Source organism: Dermacentor andersoni, chromosome 3, assembly GCF_023375885.2.
Source record: "Dermacentor andersoni chromosome 3, qqDerAnde1_hic_scaffold, whole genome shotgun sequence".
NCBI lineage: Eukaryota > Metazoa > Arthropoda > Arachnida > Ixodida > Ixodidae > Dermacentor > Dermacentor andersoni.
In genome coordinates, this window is record NC_092816.1 from 85,736,175 (window position 1) to 85,755,025 (window position 18,851).

The 18,851-nt window shown below is 44.3% G+C and overlaps 1 protein-coding gene across 1 annotated transcript in view; it reads left to right on the forward strand.

The window, feature by feature from the left end:
- Positions 1–18,851, forward strand: part of LOC126543953 (peptidyl-prolyl cis-trans isomerase FKBP8-like) — a 43,376-nt gene that overhangs the window by 7,866 nt on the left and 16,659 nt on the right. The window contains exons 5-10 of the mRNA XM_050191127.3: positions 2,484–2,594; positions 3,479–3,553; positions 4,367–4,397; positions 8,867–8,953; positions 12,688–12,777; positions 13,927–14,004. Coding sequence (XP_050047084.1) covers positions 2,484–2,594; positions 3,479–3,553; positions 4,367–4,397; positions 8,867–8,953; positions 12,688–12,777; positions 13,927–14,004 — 472 coding nt within the window. The remainder of the gene's footprint in view (positions 1–2,483; positions 2,595–3,478; positions 3,554–4,366; positions 4,398–8,866; positions 8,954–12,687; positions 12,778–13,926; positions 14,005–18,851) is intronic.

The following is an 18,851-nucleotide window of genomic DNA, read 5'->3' on the forward strand; positions in this document are numbered from 1 at the left end:
AAGGGCTTCGGTCCTGCCCGAGTGCTGATGTCAAGACCCGAGAAACAGGGGGGGCTTCTTGGGGACACCTGGGGACACCTGACGTGTTGAAATAAATTGAGAGATCGCACAGCGTTTACATTAATGCTTCTGGGAATAAGTGGAAGCTGGCCATCATTTTGTATCTATACAAGCTTTTGGTTGGACTAAAGAAAGTGACCAGTCAGGTCACAGTAAAGGCGTTTTTTTCTTTTTAGCCACCAGAAAAGTTAAATCATCTGTGTTTGCTCACTGACCCCTACCATGAAAAGTCCAAAGGGTGCCAGTCCAAGTACTCGAGCTCATTGATTTCTTCGAAAATGGAGCGGCATAGTACAACATGCCACTTTCATTGGGCTGAAAATGTCAGACAGACAAGCCACTGTATAAATGACTGTATGTGAACCTCTAAAAGATGCATTGAAGGGCTGAAAATCGCAGAATGATAGTGAGGGGAACTTAAAGGGAAGCTGAAGGGTTTTCCAGAAAAAATGAGTGAAGAGTTGTACGTAATGGTTTTCGACACTCCGAATTCGAATATTGCATCGAAATTGAGCGAAAGAAAGCGCAAACATTTTATTTCGACGGAAAGTGCAGCAGCAGACTCGGGGCAGCTCGCACGACTCGCTTCCACCTGTGATTGGTCAAGCGTCTCGTCGGGCGTCTTGCCCACATGCAAACTTTACACTGCGTTATAGTAGCTGCATGTAGGCTGTTTCACAACACACATGCAAATAGAAGATTAACGGCGGTTTGTGACGAAACCTGCGTCAAGGGTGGGAGGTAAACATGCACCTTCCGTTTAGCATGCTAACACGAAGGAGCTAGTAGTAAGTTAAAATCCAGGTTTGGAGCAGTTCTTGTATATATAAGATCTTCCAAGACCAGTTACCATCCGTCCGCCCGCACCCGTCCCGTCTTTGTGTGTCCGTTGCCCCAACCTTCTCGTGCTGCGTTTAGAAAGCCTGCTAACAGCAAGTCGTACTCTCACTCGTTCACGCATTATTGATAAACTCTGGTAGTAATCATCATCACGGGAGTGATTAGAGCACAGCACTGTTGTACTTGAGCACTTGAAATTCTTTCGATTCACAGCAGCCTCCCACTTAGCTGCAAGCTTCTTGTTTTACAAGAAGTAATGGAACATGGGAACGTCGTCGCGGCCGCTGTTGTTCATGCAACCGTAGGCTGCACAGAACGCCGGCATGATCGGCCCACCACTTCAGTTGATGCTGCGCACGTCAACTTGCACTCTACATACACACAAACAAATGAATGCAGGGTCAAGCAAAGCAGATTATGACGGCACGTATGCAGAAACGAGCTCGGTCAGGCACGCTCACGGAGACTGTAACGTAACGGAACACCAATGCTGACGTCACTGCACCGCGGTTTCCGGTCTCCGCTCGCATCGTCAGCATCAGCAGCAGCGCGCGACGCGCGACGGGGGGGGGGGGGTGGAGCGACAGCTCAACTTTAACCGACGGTTACGTCGCTCCTAAGTGAAAAATCCACCGCAAAATTTTACCTGCATGGTTTTAAGGTTCCCGCATCCGTATATGAGCGTCTTATTGAATTCGACAGACTCTTCAGTTTCCCTTTAAGTGGCACTGTAGTGCATGCTCCGAGCACAGGAGCACTTCCTTTTGCCAATTTAATTCAATATTAGTCTCACCGGCACTGGAAGCGTGTTGAAAAGAGTAATGATTACTTATACAAATGAAATTTCACTTGTGCACTTGTTTGCAATGTTTGTCTTAACATTGTGATGAGGTAGTGATGTTGATCAGGTAGAAGCACTAGCTGAGAGAATGGATGGGAAGAACAGAACTGTTTATTGGGGGAACTCTTGCCAGGGATGAAAAGCAGCACCCTGAGGACAACAATATTGGTGAGCACACTCGGCGATTATCGAATTGAATCGCATTGCTCGACTCCGACCACTATCTATACATCCATCATGGTGCAGTCTGGAGCAGTCGGTAGTGCTTGTATCAGTGAGAGATTGTATTCCAATGTATGCAACGGGCATACAATATGAATAATACCGGTGTCACAATGGTGCCTTTGATTGCGATTGAGCCTGATCAGGATAAAAATTTTCCGTGGTAATTGGCTCCCTTCTGTGAAATTGCACAAAGGTTAGCCAAGCCCGTCTAGGTATTAAGTGATGACAACATTCACTAATGCCCTGGCACTGCAAGAACATCTTGCACGAGAATGATAATGCAGTAATAACGACACTTCGGTGAAAGGGAACACGGTCCAAAAGTAAATTAACCGTATATGTGGCAATATATCAGATTTTCCGTTGCCTCTTGAGTCACGCTTGTGTGCTTAGTTGAAGCTTTTATGCCTTGCCGTCTTATGGGCTCGTGTATTTTGTGCTGTACGACACGTTGCCAGCCTTTGCCAAGTGAGAATTGGTTGGATAGACAGTTGAGGCCTCTTATTCACCATCTCAGGGAACCGGACGTACCCCCCAAGGCGAGGCTGCACTTCCATGTCGAACTGCTGGACACCTATCCTGCCAAGGAGGAGACTGACCTGCCCTTCCAGGAGCGCCTCTCCATTGGGTGCGTGTGTACGTTGCAGGGCTCCCAGGGTTTGCCGACAGTACACAGATTGACGCATTAGTGGTTCAACGGGCCACGTGACCTATGCATATCCAATGCCTCCTCTACCAGATGCCTGCCGCGTCACTGGTTTTCCCATTGGAGCAGAGGTTCCTGTAGTCCAGGGTAGTCGCAGAGAGACGGCGCTCGCAGCCGACCCTATTTCCTATTGCGGAGGAAGTGGCAATTGCTAGGCCGGCGTGCGCTCGTCCAATGGCTTGATGAGAGCCCTCGGGTCCTGCCTCCGGGATTGCAACAGACGCCGCTAAAATTTCGGAGGCAAGGAAACATGATTCAAGTTTAGAGCAGCTGCCGTAACTAGCGCTTGCAGCCGACCCTGGTGGAGAGGAGGAAAGAGGAGAGGGGCCAGAACCAGCTTCTCAGCTCATGCAGCAGGCATCTTCTAACGGAGGCATTGGCTCATCCCGTGCCTGATGTATTGCCCAGTTTACTGGTTGAAGATGATTAACCCTCTTAATTAACTCCTTGAAGTATTGCGGTTGTCACAGGTATTGAATGACCATATTGTGCCAGATGTTCTGGCGACAACTGTCTATATTTAAAGAGAAAAGGAGGTGGACAATCTTTACAATAGTCGCCAATATGACCGTGAAGAAAGCCTGCACATAGAACTTGTAATCTTGTGCTAGGAGCTCTCCGGGAAGTGCTGGTTTGAAGAAAAATGCGGACCTAAAATCAGTGCTAAACGTATTCATTTTCCACCATCGCAAGAGTTCCTCTTCTTCGTCTTCTGTATCTTGTGCAGTTTCTGTCTGGCCACGTTTCTATGAACGTGACTTTGCAATATCTACAAGCTTTCACAGACGTGATGTTTTTGGTTGCAGTGACGCGAAGCGTGAAAGGGGAAACTTCTGGTACAGCCGCGGTGACTACTCGAATGCAGCCCATTGCTACAGGAGGTGAGAGACCTTTCGTTTATGATGTGAGTGGTATAATTATGATACAAGTATCGGTATTCTTTTTCTGGTGTACTGGAAGAAAGGGAAAGATTGTATAGTTACTATAAGATTCCCGCTCTTTGCTGACCTCTATAAAGTCACTGACATAGCTTCTACGCCATATTGCAGGGGTGGCCAGGTGGGCGGGTTCAAAGGGCCACAACCTGAGCTCACCATGTTGTGCAGGAGCTGTAGCAAAAAATTTAAGTTAGAGACGCAAGTGACGTAACTCTTCTGTATTGCTGTAAGCCACATGTCATCTTCCGTGCAGTACTGGGTTTGATATCCCACATTTCTTGGAAGTACTACGTAACCATCGCCATTGGTACGCTTTCCCACACCTAGACTAATTTGTTAGTTCATTCTGCAACACACATGAGGTGCCTACACACCGAAAACATGTGATGAAACATGCTAGCTTAGCACATAAAATTGGTTATTTTTTTTAATGAACTTTCATAATAGAAGCAGCATGCCATTGTCAACCTACGCAAGAACTTGTTCACGGTTTGAACACCCCGAGAAGTCGGATATTTGTTGTTGTTTTTTTAGCTTTTTTTGAAAGCTGCAGATTTCTGTGCATTCAGAGTCGTCTGCCACACCTGAAAACAAGTGGAAAGGCCCGTTTTGAAATATTTGATTTCGTAGTCAAGCATTTTTGTGCTCTTTGAGTTCTTCTAAACACCTAGATCTAGTTCTAATTGAACTGGTTACACTGTTATTCCTTTTGCCGCTTTTATCTGATTTCTTTTCCCCCTCTTCTTTGCATTGCAGGGCACTGGATTTTCTTGATGACATGGGTCTGGTAAGGGTGAATTTAGCTCATTTACAATGCTTTGAGTAACAACTAGTGTCCGCAAACATTTGTCCTCGTTCCAATAATTGTATTACCAGAACTTGTGCACGAAAATTTGTTATTAGTAAACACAGATCGCCTATGTCAATTAAGTGGGTGCAGAAGAGAAAAATGTAAATTGAAACTTTGTAGACTACTCTTGTTGAATGATAAAGCTGCTGTTTCTGCCGAGATTTATATGGGGTAAATGAGCGAGCAGCTCAGCAGCCGCTCAAAATATTTGTGACTGCACTAATTTCAGGTTAGAACGCCACATTCTTGTAGCAGCCTAATCATTCTGTGAACTCTTTCTTTGTTTCTCCTTTATCATTTGTGAAAATTTGTGCCTGTATTTTCTGGCTCTGGTGATTCAAGTGTGACACCCACACATACAGTGAAAAAGTAGCGGAATTTTGGATTATGCAATACAGCCTGCAACTTGTGGTTCATTTCTTTGTTGCTGGTATCTGCTACTGTTACCAGTCGCACCCACTGATCTACCGAGAACGGCATAGATGGCATAGTCCCGGCATTTGATTTGTGCTTTATCTTGCACATGCCACAGATTTCAAAATGAAACTTGTGGAATTGCAGTTTTTCTCTTTTTTTGTTGTTAATAGCAGTCTTTTATCATAACTGCCAATGACTTTCTATTGTAAAAGAGCATTCTGAAAAATCAATACTGTGGAATCCTGTTGACTTCGACAAGAAAAAATAAAAATGTATGATATGAATTGTGAAATCAATACAAAGAACTCTTGAAGTTCTTTATCAAAAAGGTGCTAACCACAATATTTTGTGAACCAGGAACATGACACCAAGATTTTCTCTGGATTCTAACCCAGGTTGTAGTCCCAGAGTTAGCATATGTTGTCAGTCCCACCTGCGTAAACAACTGAAGCCAAACCTAAGTTCCGAATGTTTGCGCTGTCACTGATGCTTCTTTTTGGGTACAGCAAGCTTTTCTTCGAGCGCTTCAATGCTTGGGCTTGTTGACATTGCCATGGGGTGTATGTGTGCTAGGGCAATATCAACTGCTTCAAAAATCCTTTGTAGTGTGGCAACATTATACTCTGAAAGAAAAGTTTACACCTTTTAGGGCATATCTTGTCCCGAAAGAATAATCATCTGTCCTGTATGCCTTTCCTTTCCTTAACGCTCGCCACCCAGTATCTTCAGGTCACAAATGGCATGTGTGTTGTCAACGTCATATAGCATTGGCCCCAAAAGGGGCCTTTTGAAGAATGCGAGAAGGTTGCCATGGCACCCTGTCAGCTTGAGAAATCCAGAAGAAACACTAAGGCGAGATTGCCGCAAACATCTTGCCACGTACTTCTCATTGGCTTGCACAAAAAAAACCTATGTTCGTCACCTTGCATGCTTTACGCAAAGCTTGCCAACATCCTCCTCCAAGGCATCCAGGCACTCCACATAATTCAGCGAAAGGTTCCTCCTGAAAATGAAGCCCCGGAGGGACTGAACCATCTGCCAGGCCTCCTGTGAGGGCAATGTTGAGGCAGCCTGCCCTACCGTGTCATCACTGCCGTCGTCGCCGTTGCTATCCGATGCAAGCACATTCGTGATGATCACCTCATAGTTTAGAAGCACTTAGTTTCCAAATCTATAGCCATGCGTTTTCTTTTCACCGGCAACGTTGTGCACTGCCGATGATCAGCGAGCTGATAAGCCTTCCTTTTTGGTGGCGAGTCAAATGAGGCTGAGAAACCGCATGGCCAGGAGCGATTTCGACGCAGCCAACAAAGACAAACACAAGCGATTAAGCTGTTTGCTGAACTGCGCTGGATGAGGAGCCAGTGAGCAATCTGGGAGCAGCACAGTTGGCGCAGTCCATTTGTGTTTCGGAAGGTGGCGTATAGAGCTATGAGCACAGCCCATTCGTGTTCATAGGGGTGGAAAGGTGACGGGAGAGAGGCGCGCAGAGAAGACTGGAAAATGAGTACATGACAGCTGTTGGGGCAGTGGGCCTTCGTTCAGCGGCTCAAATTTCTTGTTTTCTTTCTTTCTTTTCAAAGATTTTGCATTTGACTACCTTTCGGCACGGACAGCCAGCAGCCAGACTTCATCATTATAACCGATAATATGGCATCTGGGCATTGTAGTAAGCAGGTCATTTCACCATGGACATACACAAGTTGATGGTGCAGCAGCTTCTCACTGTTATAACCAATATGTTCTTAAGCGGAAGCTTTAGCTCGAGTGCTCCTATCTAAATACATGTAAAAGGAGAGTTCGTTTTTCTCGGCAACCACTGCACCAAATTTCACGAGGTTTGTTGCCTTTAAAAGAAAAACTTAAAATCTAGTGACTGTTGGTCCTTAACTTATTATGTAATTTTGACAAAATTCGAAAATTTTCAAAAAGGAAACTATCAAGTTTACAACTCTAACTCATAAACAAAAAAAGATAATACAGTTCTGAGAATTGCATCTAATAGTACATCTAAAGTTGACAAAATTGATATGCTATACATGAATCTCAAAAAATTTAGTAATATGGAAGTACAGATTTTGCAGAACCCTTGTAAGCAACATAACAAATTCACGTAAAATGTAAAATGACATCGAATTTGTCCGCTTTCAATGATCTAATGGATGCCGTCTACAGAACCGCGATATCTGTTCTTGATGCAGAGCTATGAATTTGTAAACTTCGTGCTTCTATTTATTTTTCAAACTTCTGAATTTTTGAAAATTCTTTTAACAAAATCCAGGACCTAAATCGAAATTCAGCTTCCAACAGTCACTAGAATTTAACTTTCTCTCTCAAATGCAACAAATTTCATTGAAATTGGTCCAGGGGTTATCTCAGAACAACGTTTTTGCGTTTTACATGTATTTGAATAGGCCGCGTCGGAGTTGGGCCCAAGCTAAAGCTTCCTCTTAAAACCGGTATCTTTGTAAGTGGGTTCGACTGCATTGCTTTCCTTTGTAGCTTTGTGCTACTGTAGGGGGGATGGCATGATTTTCATTAGCGCAAGTTCTTGGGATACTTGGTGCATGATGAACATGAAAAAGAGGGTACTAGCGACTGTTCGTGTCTAATGCCTTTTCCTGGAATGTCCTGGAACAAGGAATGTCACTGGAGCCAACATGGAACCAGGGAAGAAGACACATTCTTGTTGAAACGTTGGCTCCAGCAACGTTCCTTGTTCAACCACTGTTAAGGCACGTTCACATCGAAGGCGGAGCGGCCAAAGCGGGCAAGTGGAAAGCGGGCTAACCTCCTCGCCAGGCAGGTAAATGTGGGTGGAAAACGAGGTGGTGAGCCCGATCACTCGTGGACCGATTTTTTTCCGCCCGCCGGAGCTCTCCACTTTCCCGCGGCCAATCAAAATGTCAGACGACGGTGGCATGGTGACGACACTCGCTCGCGCGTGTTGACGACGGACGACCGGTGCCGCGAGATGGCGACACGTGCACCACGAAAACGCTAGATGCTCCGCCTCCTCGGCGGCACGTGCCGCCAGGCAAGCAGTCCGGTGTGAATAGGCGCATGCGCTGACCGCCTCGCCGCATTGAAAATCCGCTTGGCCGTTTAGACACTCCGCTTTCGGTGTGAATGTGCCTCTAGTCACTGTTTGGCGGTCTCGTCTGCTAATTTTGCACCTGGGCAAGTGCATACATTTTAGTGCTAAAATTTTAGCAAGTTGCTGCCACAGAAGTGTGAGCAGCAGTACTGGTTCTTCTACTGCGTGACACTTCTGGGCGGGGAAAAGTACAGCATTGGAAATTCGCATTGCTGTGAACGCTTTTCAAGCAAGGAGGGAAGAGTACAAAGCCACAGAGTGCCATAAGAGGCCTACAATGTTAGGTTGATCACTTGCACAGCATCACGAAGTGTCTGCACCAGCGCTGCTGTTTGGGGTTCTGTCCTGGTATTCCACTAAAGCAGTAACACTGCAGCATCTACCATCAGCAAATATTCAAATGCAAACTGGAAGTAAATGATCAGAATGCTTGTTACACTAAATACATGAAAGTGCTCTGTAGCCAGTTTCTAAGCTCAAAGTATTCCCAGGCGTATGCATTGGCATCTAAGTTAAGCCACTGTTACAAATGTAGATGAACATGGAAACAGAACAATGCATTGAAGTAGTTTTAGAAGTATTCACGTTTGAATCTATGCCCCTAGCATTTACTGGCTGAACCACTGGATAAACACCACACTAATAAGAGATATGTACATGATGACTCCATTTGCTGTTAACGTGTTACATTGAGCCCTTCTTTCCTGATTGTTTTGCATTCCACTCGTGCACACCCGTATACATTAATTAGGATGAAGTTATCAACTTGCTCCTGTATGTACTTGCGTGTGTGAACATGTACATGAGTGCATGCTAGCCTGGTAAGCCAAAGAAATACTGCAGCAACGTAACTCCATGGTACAGTGAGTGAAGCTGAAATTGTATTTCACAGAACCTTTCAGAGTCGCCTGCTGACCTGCAGTTGCTGCTGGACACGCGGTTAAAAGTCTATAATAACCTCACAGCAACGCAGATGAAGGTGCGTGACTGCGTTCCAAGATTTCCTTATTCTAGTGCTTCCATCACTACCTTGCCATATATATTTTGTTTATTTGTTTGTTTGTTTTTACTGGAATGCATAGACTTAAAAAAATTGCTAGAGGAAAATTTGGTGCTGTCATCATACAGGTGCCATAGGAATCATTTGTAGTGCAGTCAAACCTTGATATAGCGATGTATTTAACTTGTAACTTCTTGTCCATGGAATACTAGGTATATCGAACCTCAATATAATGGAGTGTGTTTATACAAGATTTCAATACAACGAAATTTCACTGCCGCTGAGAAGAAATACCGAGACAATAAATGGAAGCTTCCGTGGACAAAGATGTCAAATATGTAAATCTCAGGCTCAGCCTCTGCCACCTGCTTAGGAATTAAACTTTGGCCACCCTGCTTATTAGTGTCGTAGCCGTTGGGTCTCGCTAATTTCGATTAGTTTTGCACACTGAATTAGCTTCAAACCACACGAAACTTGAGGTCAGACCACGCGCAGGCCTGCCAGTGCGCTCTCACTCCTGGTCACTCCTGGTTAGATGCCTTAGCAGACTTGACTTCGCGTTGAGCTATTGATAGCGCTTCAAATTGCACTGGTTGGACGTGGCTACTATCCATCGGTTGAGCTAGCGCAGGAGAAAGCCGGTCCACACCGTCTAGCATGGCCAGGCCGGAGCGTATGAGCGCGAGCACGCACTCAAGCCCTCTCGTGTACAAAGCAGATGCTTCGCATGCGCTCTACAGTTGCATGTAGCTGCGATATGCTACGTAGTGTAGATACCATGGCCGCTGCAGGGCTCCACGACGAGTCCACTGGCTGAGCACACTGCGGTTCACTGAGGACAACCACATCTGGCTTACATTTGGCATGTCGTAGGCGCCAAAATCGGAAGCAGTGGCATCTGCGTGAACATCAAAAATCAAACACGAACTGCTTGCCACGGTGATGTTCAGCAGGCGGAGTGTTGTGGGAATGTCCCACACCGCTGTAGCCTTCGCAGTACAAGGCATTGAAGGAGGACTGGAAACACCGTGAAGGAGGTGTTTGATTGCCAATAACTCCGCTTCTGCTGAATTCATTGAAGTACTCCTTGTGGCAAAAAGTATTTCTGAAGTAGCCTGTCTTAACCTCAAATGCACTTCTCCACTTCAATAAAAAAGTGTTCAGGGCCCCTTTAACAAAGCAAATGGCCGATTTTACCGACTTCGTTATATTGAGGTTTAACTGTACGTGGATTTTACTATGTGCTTTGCTTCTGGCTTCACACATTCTTTTTGCATTATTTATTGAGCTTTATCTTGCTAAATTTCCAAGCAATTGTATTTGTGTAAAATTCTAAATGCACAAAGGTGGCAGATTTCTGTGCACATGCATAATCGTTGCATATTTCTGCCTTTACAGCAATATTTTTTTGAGGACGATCTGTTTTCAGAGCTGCAAAACTGTATGAAGCCAGAAGGACGAAGCTTAGGGTAATCTAGTTATGTACTATTTGATTCATGAATTCATTACTTGAAATTGTCAAATACAGTCGAACCTTGATAGGTACGGAAAGACGTTATGCACCTCACACTGTGCATAACGAACCTCAATTTAACGAACTAGTTTTGTTTCTCAATCTTAGGTCTACTCAGAACCATATTTTCTTTTTCTCGATTTAACAGAGCAATTTCTTGACATGGTTTCAACTTCACAAAGTTTTCAGGCATTTCTATCATGTACTTGGGAGCCTGTATGGCTGGTAAACCTAGCAAAAAACTATAGAAGTGTCAGCCAAGGCAGAAATTGTTTCTGCACGTCCTTTTGCATCAAAAGTGTGAGTGACAAAAACACCATAGAAGCACATGTGCTCTAAGTGCGGTATGCAAGGAATGCCGCTGTGCCGTCTGTCGCGTTGGTAAAGGACGTGCTGAAGCTGCAGGGCACAAAATCAGGCGCAAAGCCAGATAAAGTGAACTTTAGCTTGTAGTAACATGAGAGCTGATGATTCCTTCAGCGCAAGGGGGTTGGGAAGAGGAAGAAACGCACGCCCATCTGCACCCCCTCCCCCCGCGCACCTCTCCTACTTTACCCTGGCTGTAGTGCGTGCATGGCTGTGTGCGTGATTCAATGCACCATATCTTGGAGGTAATCTGCAGCTTGTGCAACGGTCGCGTCAAGATGGCTGGTGCCTTGATGTGTACTGTGTTGCTGCATGTGTAGTGTTAGAGGTTGCGTAATCTCAAGTTTCGGAGACACGCTGAAGCGAAAGGCAGCGCAAAGCATTCTTTGCTCACTACCCATTGCTGGTGCTCTTCACGATGCTAACTTGGCAGCGAGTGTTCGTGGTCATCAAGTGAGATCTGTTCATGATGTCGTACTTGTTAATTTACTTAACGAATGTTTACTGCACTTTATACGGCCGATAAGGCTGTCAATGTTCATGTAGTCTCTTTGCTTTCACCGTCAATTCTTTGCCTATCAGGCAAAACTGCTTTTTTTTTCCTTAGGGAAAACAAACGTCCATTTATTTTTACACTTTTGTTTTTATTTTGCGGGCGCCACCTGATGATGGCCGTGGGCACTAAGCGCAGTCAGCCATGGTGTCCGATTTATCACACCGCATGACGCAACCCACACAAATTTTGGACGCCGTGAGCAACGCCGGTGCATTGCTCTCAGTGCAGTATACCCTGCACGCACCGGTGCTCATGAACACGCCATTATGGCCCAACCTTCTTGCAATTTGTTTGAGTGTCCACTGGCAAGAAACTGCCCACCAGGGATGTTGTGGGAATCGATGAAATTGTTTTGACTGTTGTAACAATAAAACCTTGAATTAATGAAATTCGCAAGTTAAGTTTTCCGCTCTAAGTATGAATTCACTATATCGAGGCTTGACTGTATTGTTTTCTGTTCGAATGTAGAAGAAAACAGTGCTTATTGGAATCTCGAGGGAGAGAGACTGATGCAGGTGTGGGCCGTTCTAAATGATACTGGTACAAGAGAGTCGTAGTTGCAGCACAGGGGCACCAGTGCAGGTGAGCAGGTGGCTTCTGCGTGACAATTTCCAGCCATTCAATAAGAATGTCTCGGTTTTAGGCGGCTTGCGAACAAACTTGCCGTTTCAATTTAGGTGCAGCAATTTATTCTTGGGCCAGTCTCGCCATCTTCTCATTCCTGTAAACAATGTGCGGTGCTGTACTGTCACACCTCTCACCGTTGACCAAAACGACGCCGTACGTGCATCTGGTGTTGCGCTGTATCCTTGTTTCATTACTGTCACTGTCATGGAGCACCAGATAACCGATGGCAGTTTTCCGATTTACGAGCTCCTCAGTTGACTTCATGCATGTGTCAATAATAGCAATAACCCCCCCCCCCCCCCACTTTTTTTTTCTAATAGGCACATGGTTTCCCCACATGCCCCACTTTTCTCTCTGTTTAGAAATGTAAAAAAAAATATTAGGTATTGACTTATATATTGGGGTCATGTTTATGGAATATTCATATTTAATTTATTTGGAAATATTACTATTCGAACTCTCCGATTAGTAAAATTTTTGTTAGAAAGAAGAAGCGTGAACTGCCATCAAAATTTATTGCTTTTATGCTTTGCACCATTCCTGCATGGTATGCAAAGGTTGGCGTACAGTACACAGACCTTTCCATACCACAAATCCTTATAAACTTGCTCAACTCTTGCAACTCGTTTGCTGTGTTTTTGTTACGGCCAGATGGAGGCCTACGAGGCAGCACTGAAGTCAGTGGACTTTGTTCTCAAGGTTCAGCCCAACAATTTCAAGGCTCTGTATCGGAAGGGAAAGGTCAGTGTTGCTTTGTTTATTGTAGTTACTGGTCTTTAGGAAATCCTTCAGGCACTTCAACAAACTTATAGATAAATTAAGCTTGTCTGACCACTTTCACTATATTTTACAGTTAGGCTGGAATGTCTACAGCACTGAAACTTTGTGTTCGTTAGATACAGGATGACCCAAAAATTTAGCTTGAGCATTTATTGAAGTGACCTGCTACCAGTACTTGGCATAGTTTTCTTTGCTTAAAGAAATTATGCCATACAAATGACAGGGATTGAAACATTCAATACAGGAAGCAGGTATCGCAAAAATGATGTGGGGGACCAAATCTATAGGAAAAAAAGCGATGAGAAAATATACAGGCTGATCCAAAAGTAACAAATGAAAATTTAATTTAATAACTTGTAAAGCGCAGACTTGCTGTCCCACCTGAACTTTTCGATGTGTGTCAGTCATGCAAAATAATTCCTTTATGCTCTAGACAATGCCAGATTGCAGGTCAGTTTTTTTTTCTTGCACATACAAAATAATTATGTGCATGCCATATTGCACTGCAGTCCACAGGGTCTAGCTGCCTAATCTGATTTCACCTCGCAGATGAGGATGTTGTCTTCATCCAAATAAGCATACTACTGTTCACAACCAAGTGTATTTACGATACTTTCACTAGTCAGCCAAACCACCAGTGCATACCCTTCCATTAGGGTGTCATTGGCACTTATAGCGTTAGTGTGGCAGGTAGTAGTGGGATGACTTTACCTAGTCGGTTTCAGGTGCGTCTGTCAACACGTGGCCTCGTGTTGAGCAGAAAGGGAAATAATTATGCGGACGGCATCATCTACCTTGCAGAAACAGAGCCTCGGTAACTGTTTACCCTCGACCGGAAATTCTATCACTGTACGTTGATGAAACCAGAGATTGTGTGTGGCCATTTTGCTTAGCCTACTGGTGGCTAGATTATGTAACCTGTTGATGCCAAATGGCTATCCCTGATTGCATTAAAGGTGGTGCTTCATACCACCAAACACCCACCCTTGTGCACTTCTGGACTTCCATGCAGAAGATAACTTGCTCACTTTTCACTTGTTCAAGATTCACTTGTTCATTACTTTCAATACAACCCTCGTACAATACAACCCATCCTTGCTTTCTTTGCAGATACTAGCAGGCCAAGGCAATGTCTCTGAGGCTGTGTCAACTTTCAAGAAAGCCTTGAAGCTGGAGCCAGACAACAAGGTTTATCTCTTTTTATTTTATTTAATGACAGCTGTTATGCTAACACACAATGAAAACTCATTAAGTCTGATTCCCTAGGATTTAAATTAGCGTGTTCAAGTTATACCAGAAAGGGAACCGTGTGTTGCATTACGCGTGCGTTGCACTACCAGTTGTGCTGCAGCAGCGACTGTTCCCATATTGTCATTCTTGGCTGTTTATGTACATGTAGATTTTACAGGTTGTCCCACATAACTTGAGCCAAAGTTTTAAAAATGAAAGGCACTCTGGACGCAAGTTGAACCAAATGCGTAGTGTTGGCACTGGCCTAGAGTTACTCAGGCTATCTTTTATTTTGCAGCACCCATTATCGCATTGGAACTTTCCTCCGACTATCTGCCCAGCGTATTTCTCACATTCTACTCTTGCACATTACAAACAGCATGTTGTCTGCTGTAGTCATAACAGCACAGAAAAGCAGTGTTTCTCGGAAACGTACTAACTGGTTAAAAAAAGGAAGCATAACCATATTAGGTCATATTTTTGGTTCTCAATCACGAGCGTTGTTGTCAGGAAATCATACCAAATGGGACTGTATGAACAAGGTTCTACTGCATTGCAGTAAAATGGAATAACAATAATGAATACATTTGTATTGCGTTAATTTGGCCCTGACGGGACTTACACAATTTGTCGAATTATCCGATAGGTCGAATTAAACAATATGCTGGAATAAAAAAACCAAAAACACACCGCTGATTCATTTGGCATTATTTGCCCAATTCAGGCATGCTACCAAATCAAACGTGCACCTGCTTTCTACTTGTCCAAAGTACAAAATTGCGCAGAACTGACATTAAAGCTCCTAAACAAAGTGTAAATCCAACATCTGATTTTATGTCAAGGAAAATGAGCGAGTGTCCACTGGTGGCCAGTTTCCTAAAGTCAGCTTCGCCTCATTGTAGTGGCGGCTTCGCCGCAATGAAGCCGTGTTATGCGGCAAAGCATACGAAGCTCCGCGATCGTGGTTTTGGTTTCGTATCCGATTGCACAGTGTAGGAAATTCTCAACCCTGTTTTCATGAAAGAAAGAAGGGTGCACATTATAATAGGGGTAAACATTATAATCAGACATTGTTAGCTACTGGTAATGCTTAAAAATCTTCCTAGAGCAAGCCGAAAATAGGCATTTTTGACAGGAAATGATGTGTTCAATGGGTTCACCATCCCCTAAGCTATGACGAGACACTGCACTAAATGGGTCGTTATTAGGGTCGCCATAAGTATCGTGCTGATGCATGCTGACTTGACTGGTCTAGTTTGAATTACCCACTGAACGCCAATTTTATGATCGAAGTAACAAAACTTCAGGCCAATTGAAATGCATAAGGGCCAGTCGGGACCTTCGGTTGGGATAGAATTAACCAGAGTCAAATTAACGGAAGTGTACTGTGTAACAAACTGATGGATATAATAATTTGACGGGTCCCCCCTCAACTAAGTTACAACAAGGTACGAGTGTTGTGGGAATAATGTGTAGTTAACAAATCGGTTGGTTGTGTATTCTTCAGGCCCATGGGCATAGAGAGGAGTGGTATTTGGTATTGTTGCAATGGAATTGTTGAAGCTAACATTGTTCACGTAGTAGTGATGAAGGCTTAGAATGTGGTTCCGCTTGCCTAGTTCATGAGATAAAGGAGTCAAAGCAGGCATTGGTATGACACATGGCAACACCTTCTTTCAACAATGATCACTGCAGGACACGTGGAAAATTTCAGCCTGTTTGCTTTAGAAATTTTCTGTGCATTATGTATCAATATAAATTTCTGTAGGAGCCTTTACTTTCTTATAAAAAAAACGGAAAAAACTTATTAGAGTAGAATCTCGTTACAACGAACTTCACGGGACCGCCGAATTTAATTTGTTAATTTGAATTATCGTAGTACTGAAAAACCAATATTTTCATGTCAGTAATGTAACACAATGAAAATTACATACCTTTGCAGCAGATGCGCGTGTTCATACGTAAATAATAAACGAGAATGCTGGGCACAGTTTAACTACAATTTATTGCTTGAAGAAGTCTGTAATCAGTTATCTTCTTCTGGCAAGTAGATAGCAAGCACTGCAGGACGAACACCTCCACATCCTCGACCTTCCTCTGAACATCATCGGGGACATCCTTACAGCGCCCGAGGAATGATCGCGTCTTTTCTAGAAAAACTAAAACATACAAGCTGGAAACAGTCTCTGCCTCTTCGTGTGTTGATCCAGTGTCGGCATCATCTTTGTCGCTACTGCAATGTTCTTGCTCACGCACTTTATTCACCATGTCTTTGTTGGTGAGCTCCACAGATGTAGCCACCGCGCTGTCACTGTCAATGTAATTATCGAAGGTCACCGCAAAGGTGTCGACGAGGAGCTTCTCGGTAAGCTCATTCCACAGTTCTGGGTTGAGCTCCTCTGTGTCCTCGCAGTCTTGTGGCATAGGTGAAGCCTTTAAAAGGCCTGCCTTTTGCCAGCAGTTGCTGATCGTGCTTGCCTTCACGTTCCACCATGGCCCTGTAAGCATTTCTGCAGCTTGACGGATGTTTACCTGTGTGGGCAGCTTCAGTCGAATATTGATCAGGAGGTGCTGCACAAGACGCTTCCGAAATTCGGCCATCACACATCTTATGAAGCCCTGGTCCAAAGGTTGGAGTAAAGAAGTACAATTTGAATTCAAGTTGCACATTGCTCAATCGCACGTTCACGATATGGGCCGGGCAATTGTCAACGATGAGGATACTTTTTCTGTCTTTCTTCTTCATTGTGTCGTCGAGCTGCAGCAGCCACTGAGTGACGAATTCTCGCGTCATCCACGCTTTTTTGTTGGCTCGGTAGTCGCAATGCAACGAGACATTTTTCAAGCAGCGCGGCTTAGCAGACTTGGCAACAACTAGAGGCTTGAGTTTTTCCATGCCCGTAGAGTTGCAGCAGAACAGAACCGATACGCGGAGACATGATTTCTTTCCGCCCTTGCACCTGTCACTTTTTGAAGTTCATTGTTTTATCAGGCAACAAGTGAAAAAAGAATGCCGTTTCATCGCCGTTGAAAACATCGTCTGGAGAGAAAGACTCTATGATCTCTCGAAAGCGCTCGTTCCGCCAGGCAACCGCACTCTCGGCATCTGCTGCCTTTTCTTTGCCACAAGCAACCTGCCACGCAATGCCATTCCTTTGCCGGAAGCGGTAAAGCCATCCGGCACTTGCATCGAAACCGGAGATGTCGAAGGTGGCCGCGAACTGTAGTGCCTTCTTTTGAATAATCGGGCCTGAAAAGGGCACATCGTTTTGTCTGGCATCCTTAAACCACGTGAGGACAGCGTCGTCGACGTTCTGGTAGTTTCCAAGCCGCAAGTGTTTTCTTGAGGGAGCCAGCTGTGACTCTTGATGCAATTTCATGATCTTTTCCCGATCCTTGAGCATCATTGCCATTGTTGACGGGGGAATATGATGCTCCCTGCACAGGTCGACTTGCTTTCTCCCAGCATTCAGCTGTGTCAAAATGTCCACTTTTTCTTTGAGTGAAAACTGGCGTTGCTTCTTTTTAACAAGAAGCCAGGAGAACTCGCTGTCACCAAAGTGAATGCCACAACACAATCACAGCACCGATAACTTCGCAGCTCCTGCCGATCGCTGTCAACGTGGTGACACTAGGCCTACGATGTAGTAGGAGAGTCCGAACATGACCATATGCAACGCTCGCGCTGATGCTGCTGCTGCTGGGGCTGTGCTCGTTGAAACGGGTTCCCCAGCGCATGGCTGCTGGTGCTGCGGATGATATTGATAGGTGTAAGCCTCGGATCTGGTACCGAAACTTCAACCGGAACTTCGTAATAACGAAACATCTTGGTGATTACGAGATTAAATAACGTGTGTTATTCTGAAATATTTGCTAATCTGAAATTCGTAGTACTGAAAGGTTTTTACGTTGAAAATATAGCCATTTTGGCGGAATTAAAAAAAAATCGTAAATCTGAAAAGTTCATTGATGTGGTGTTTGTAGTAACGAGATTTTATTTTAGTTGTACATCTTGCACTGAGCAATGGACATAGCTATGTAATGGCTGTTCTTGTTTCCGATGAGAATTGCAGTTCTTAAAAATAAATTTTATTAGAAGTTACAGGTTTGTTTCATATCCGGCCACCAGCAAGTAGAAGTACTAATGTATATATCTTCAGTGCTAACATACCAAAAAAAACTGCTACACGTAATTGAATAATCACAAGGAACATGGTGAAAGCATAAGCATAAATTAACCTAAATAACTTGAGTGCTCCCCACTGATGCACATGCAGTTAATACATTCATGAAAATCGACACACGGGCAGTCTATTGCAGTCACCAGCCAGCCATCATAAGTGCTGTCACACACACATGCCCACACACACACACAAATGTTTTTTGCCCTTAGATATTGTAAACCCTCCTTACAATGAAATCACTTAATCCCTAATATTGCTTTATACGAAGCTGTTGAAATCACGATCACAGTGCCTGTCATTTAGGATGCATAATTTGAAGAGCAATGGTGCCAGACTCTGCCTAATACGAACTGCAAAACAGGATATTCACACAGGACTGCACGGCGAAGCGTACACGGTAACCATGTACATTTCATCGTATGGACATGTAGAGGCCAAGAGTGTTACAAGGATCACTTCAGCTATGATGGATCTTTTTTTGGACCTTACTGTACCACACGATGACAACCGACAGACGAGGCCGCTGCTAATGGGCACAACCAGAATTTCTCCTCTGTAATGTACCCACTATCAAGCGAGGATGTTTTTCAGTATATGTTTTACAAGCTTCTGCACTTTTGG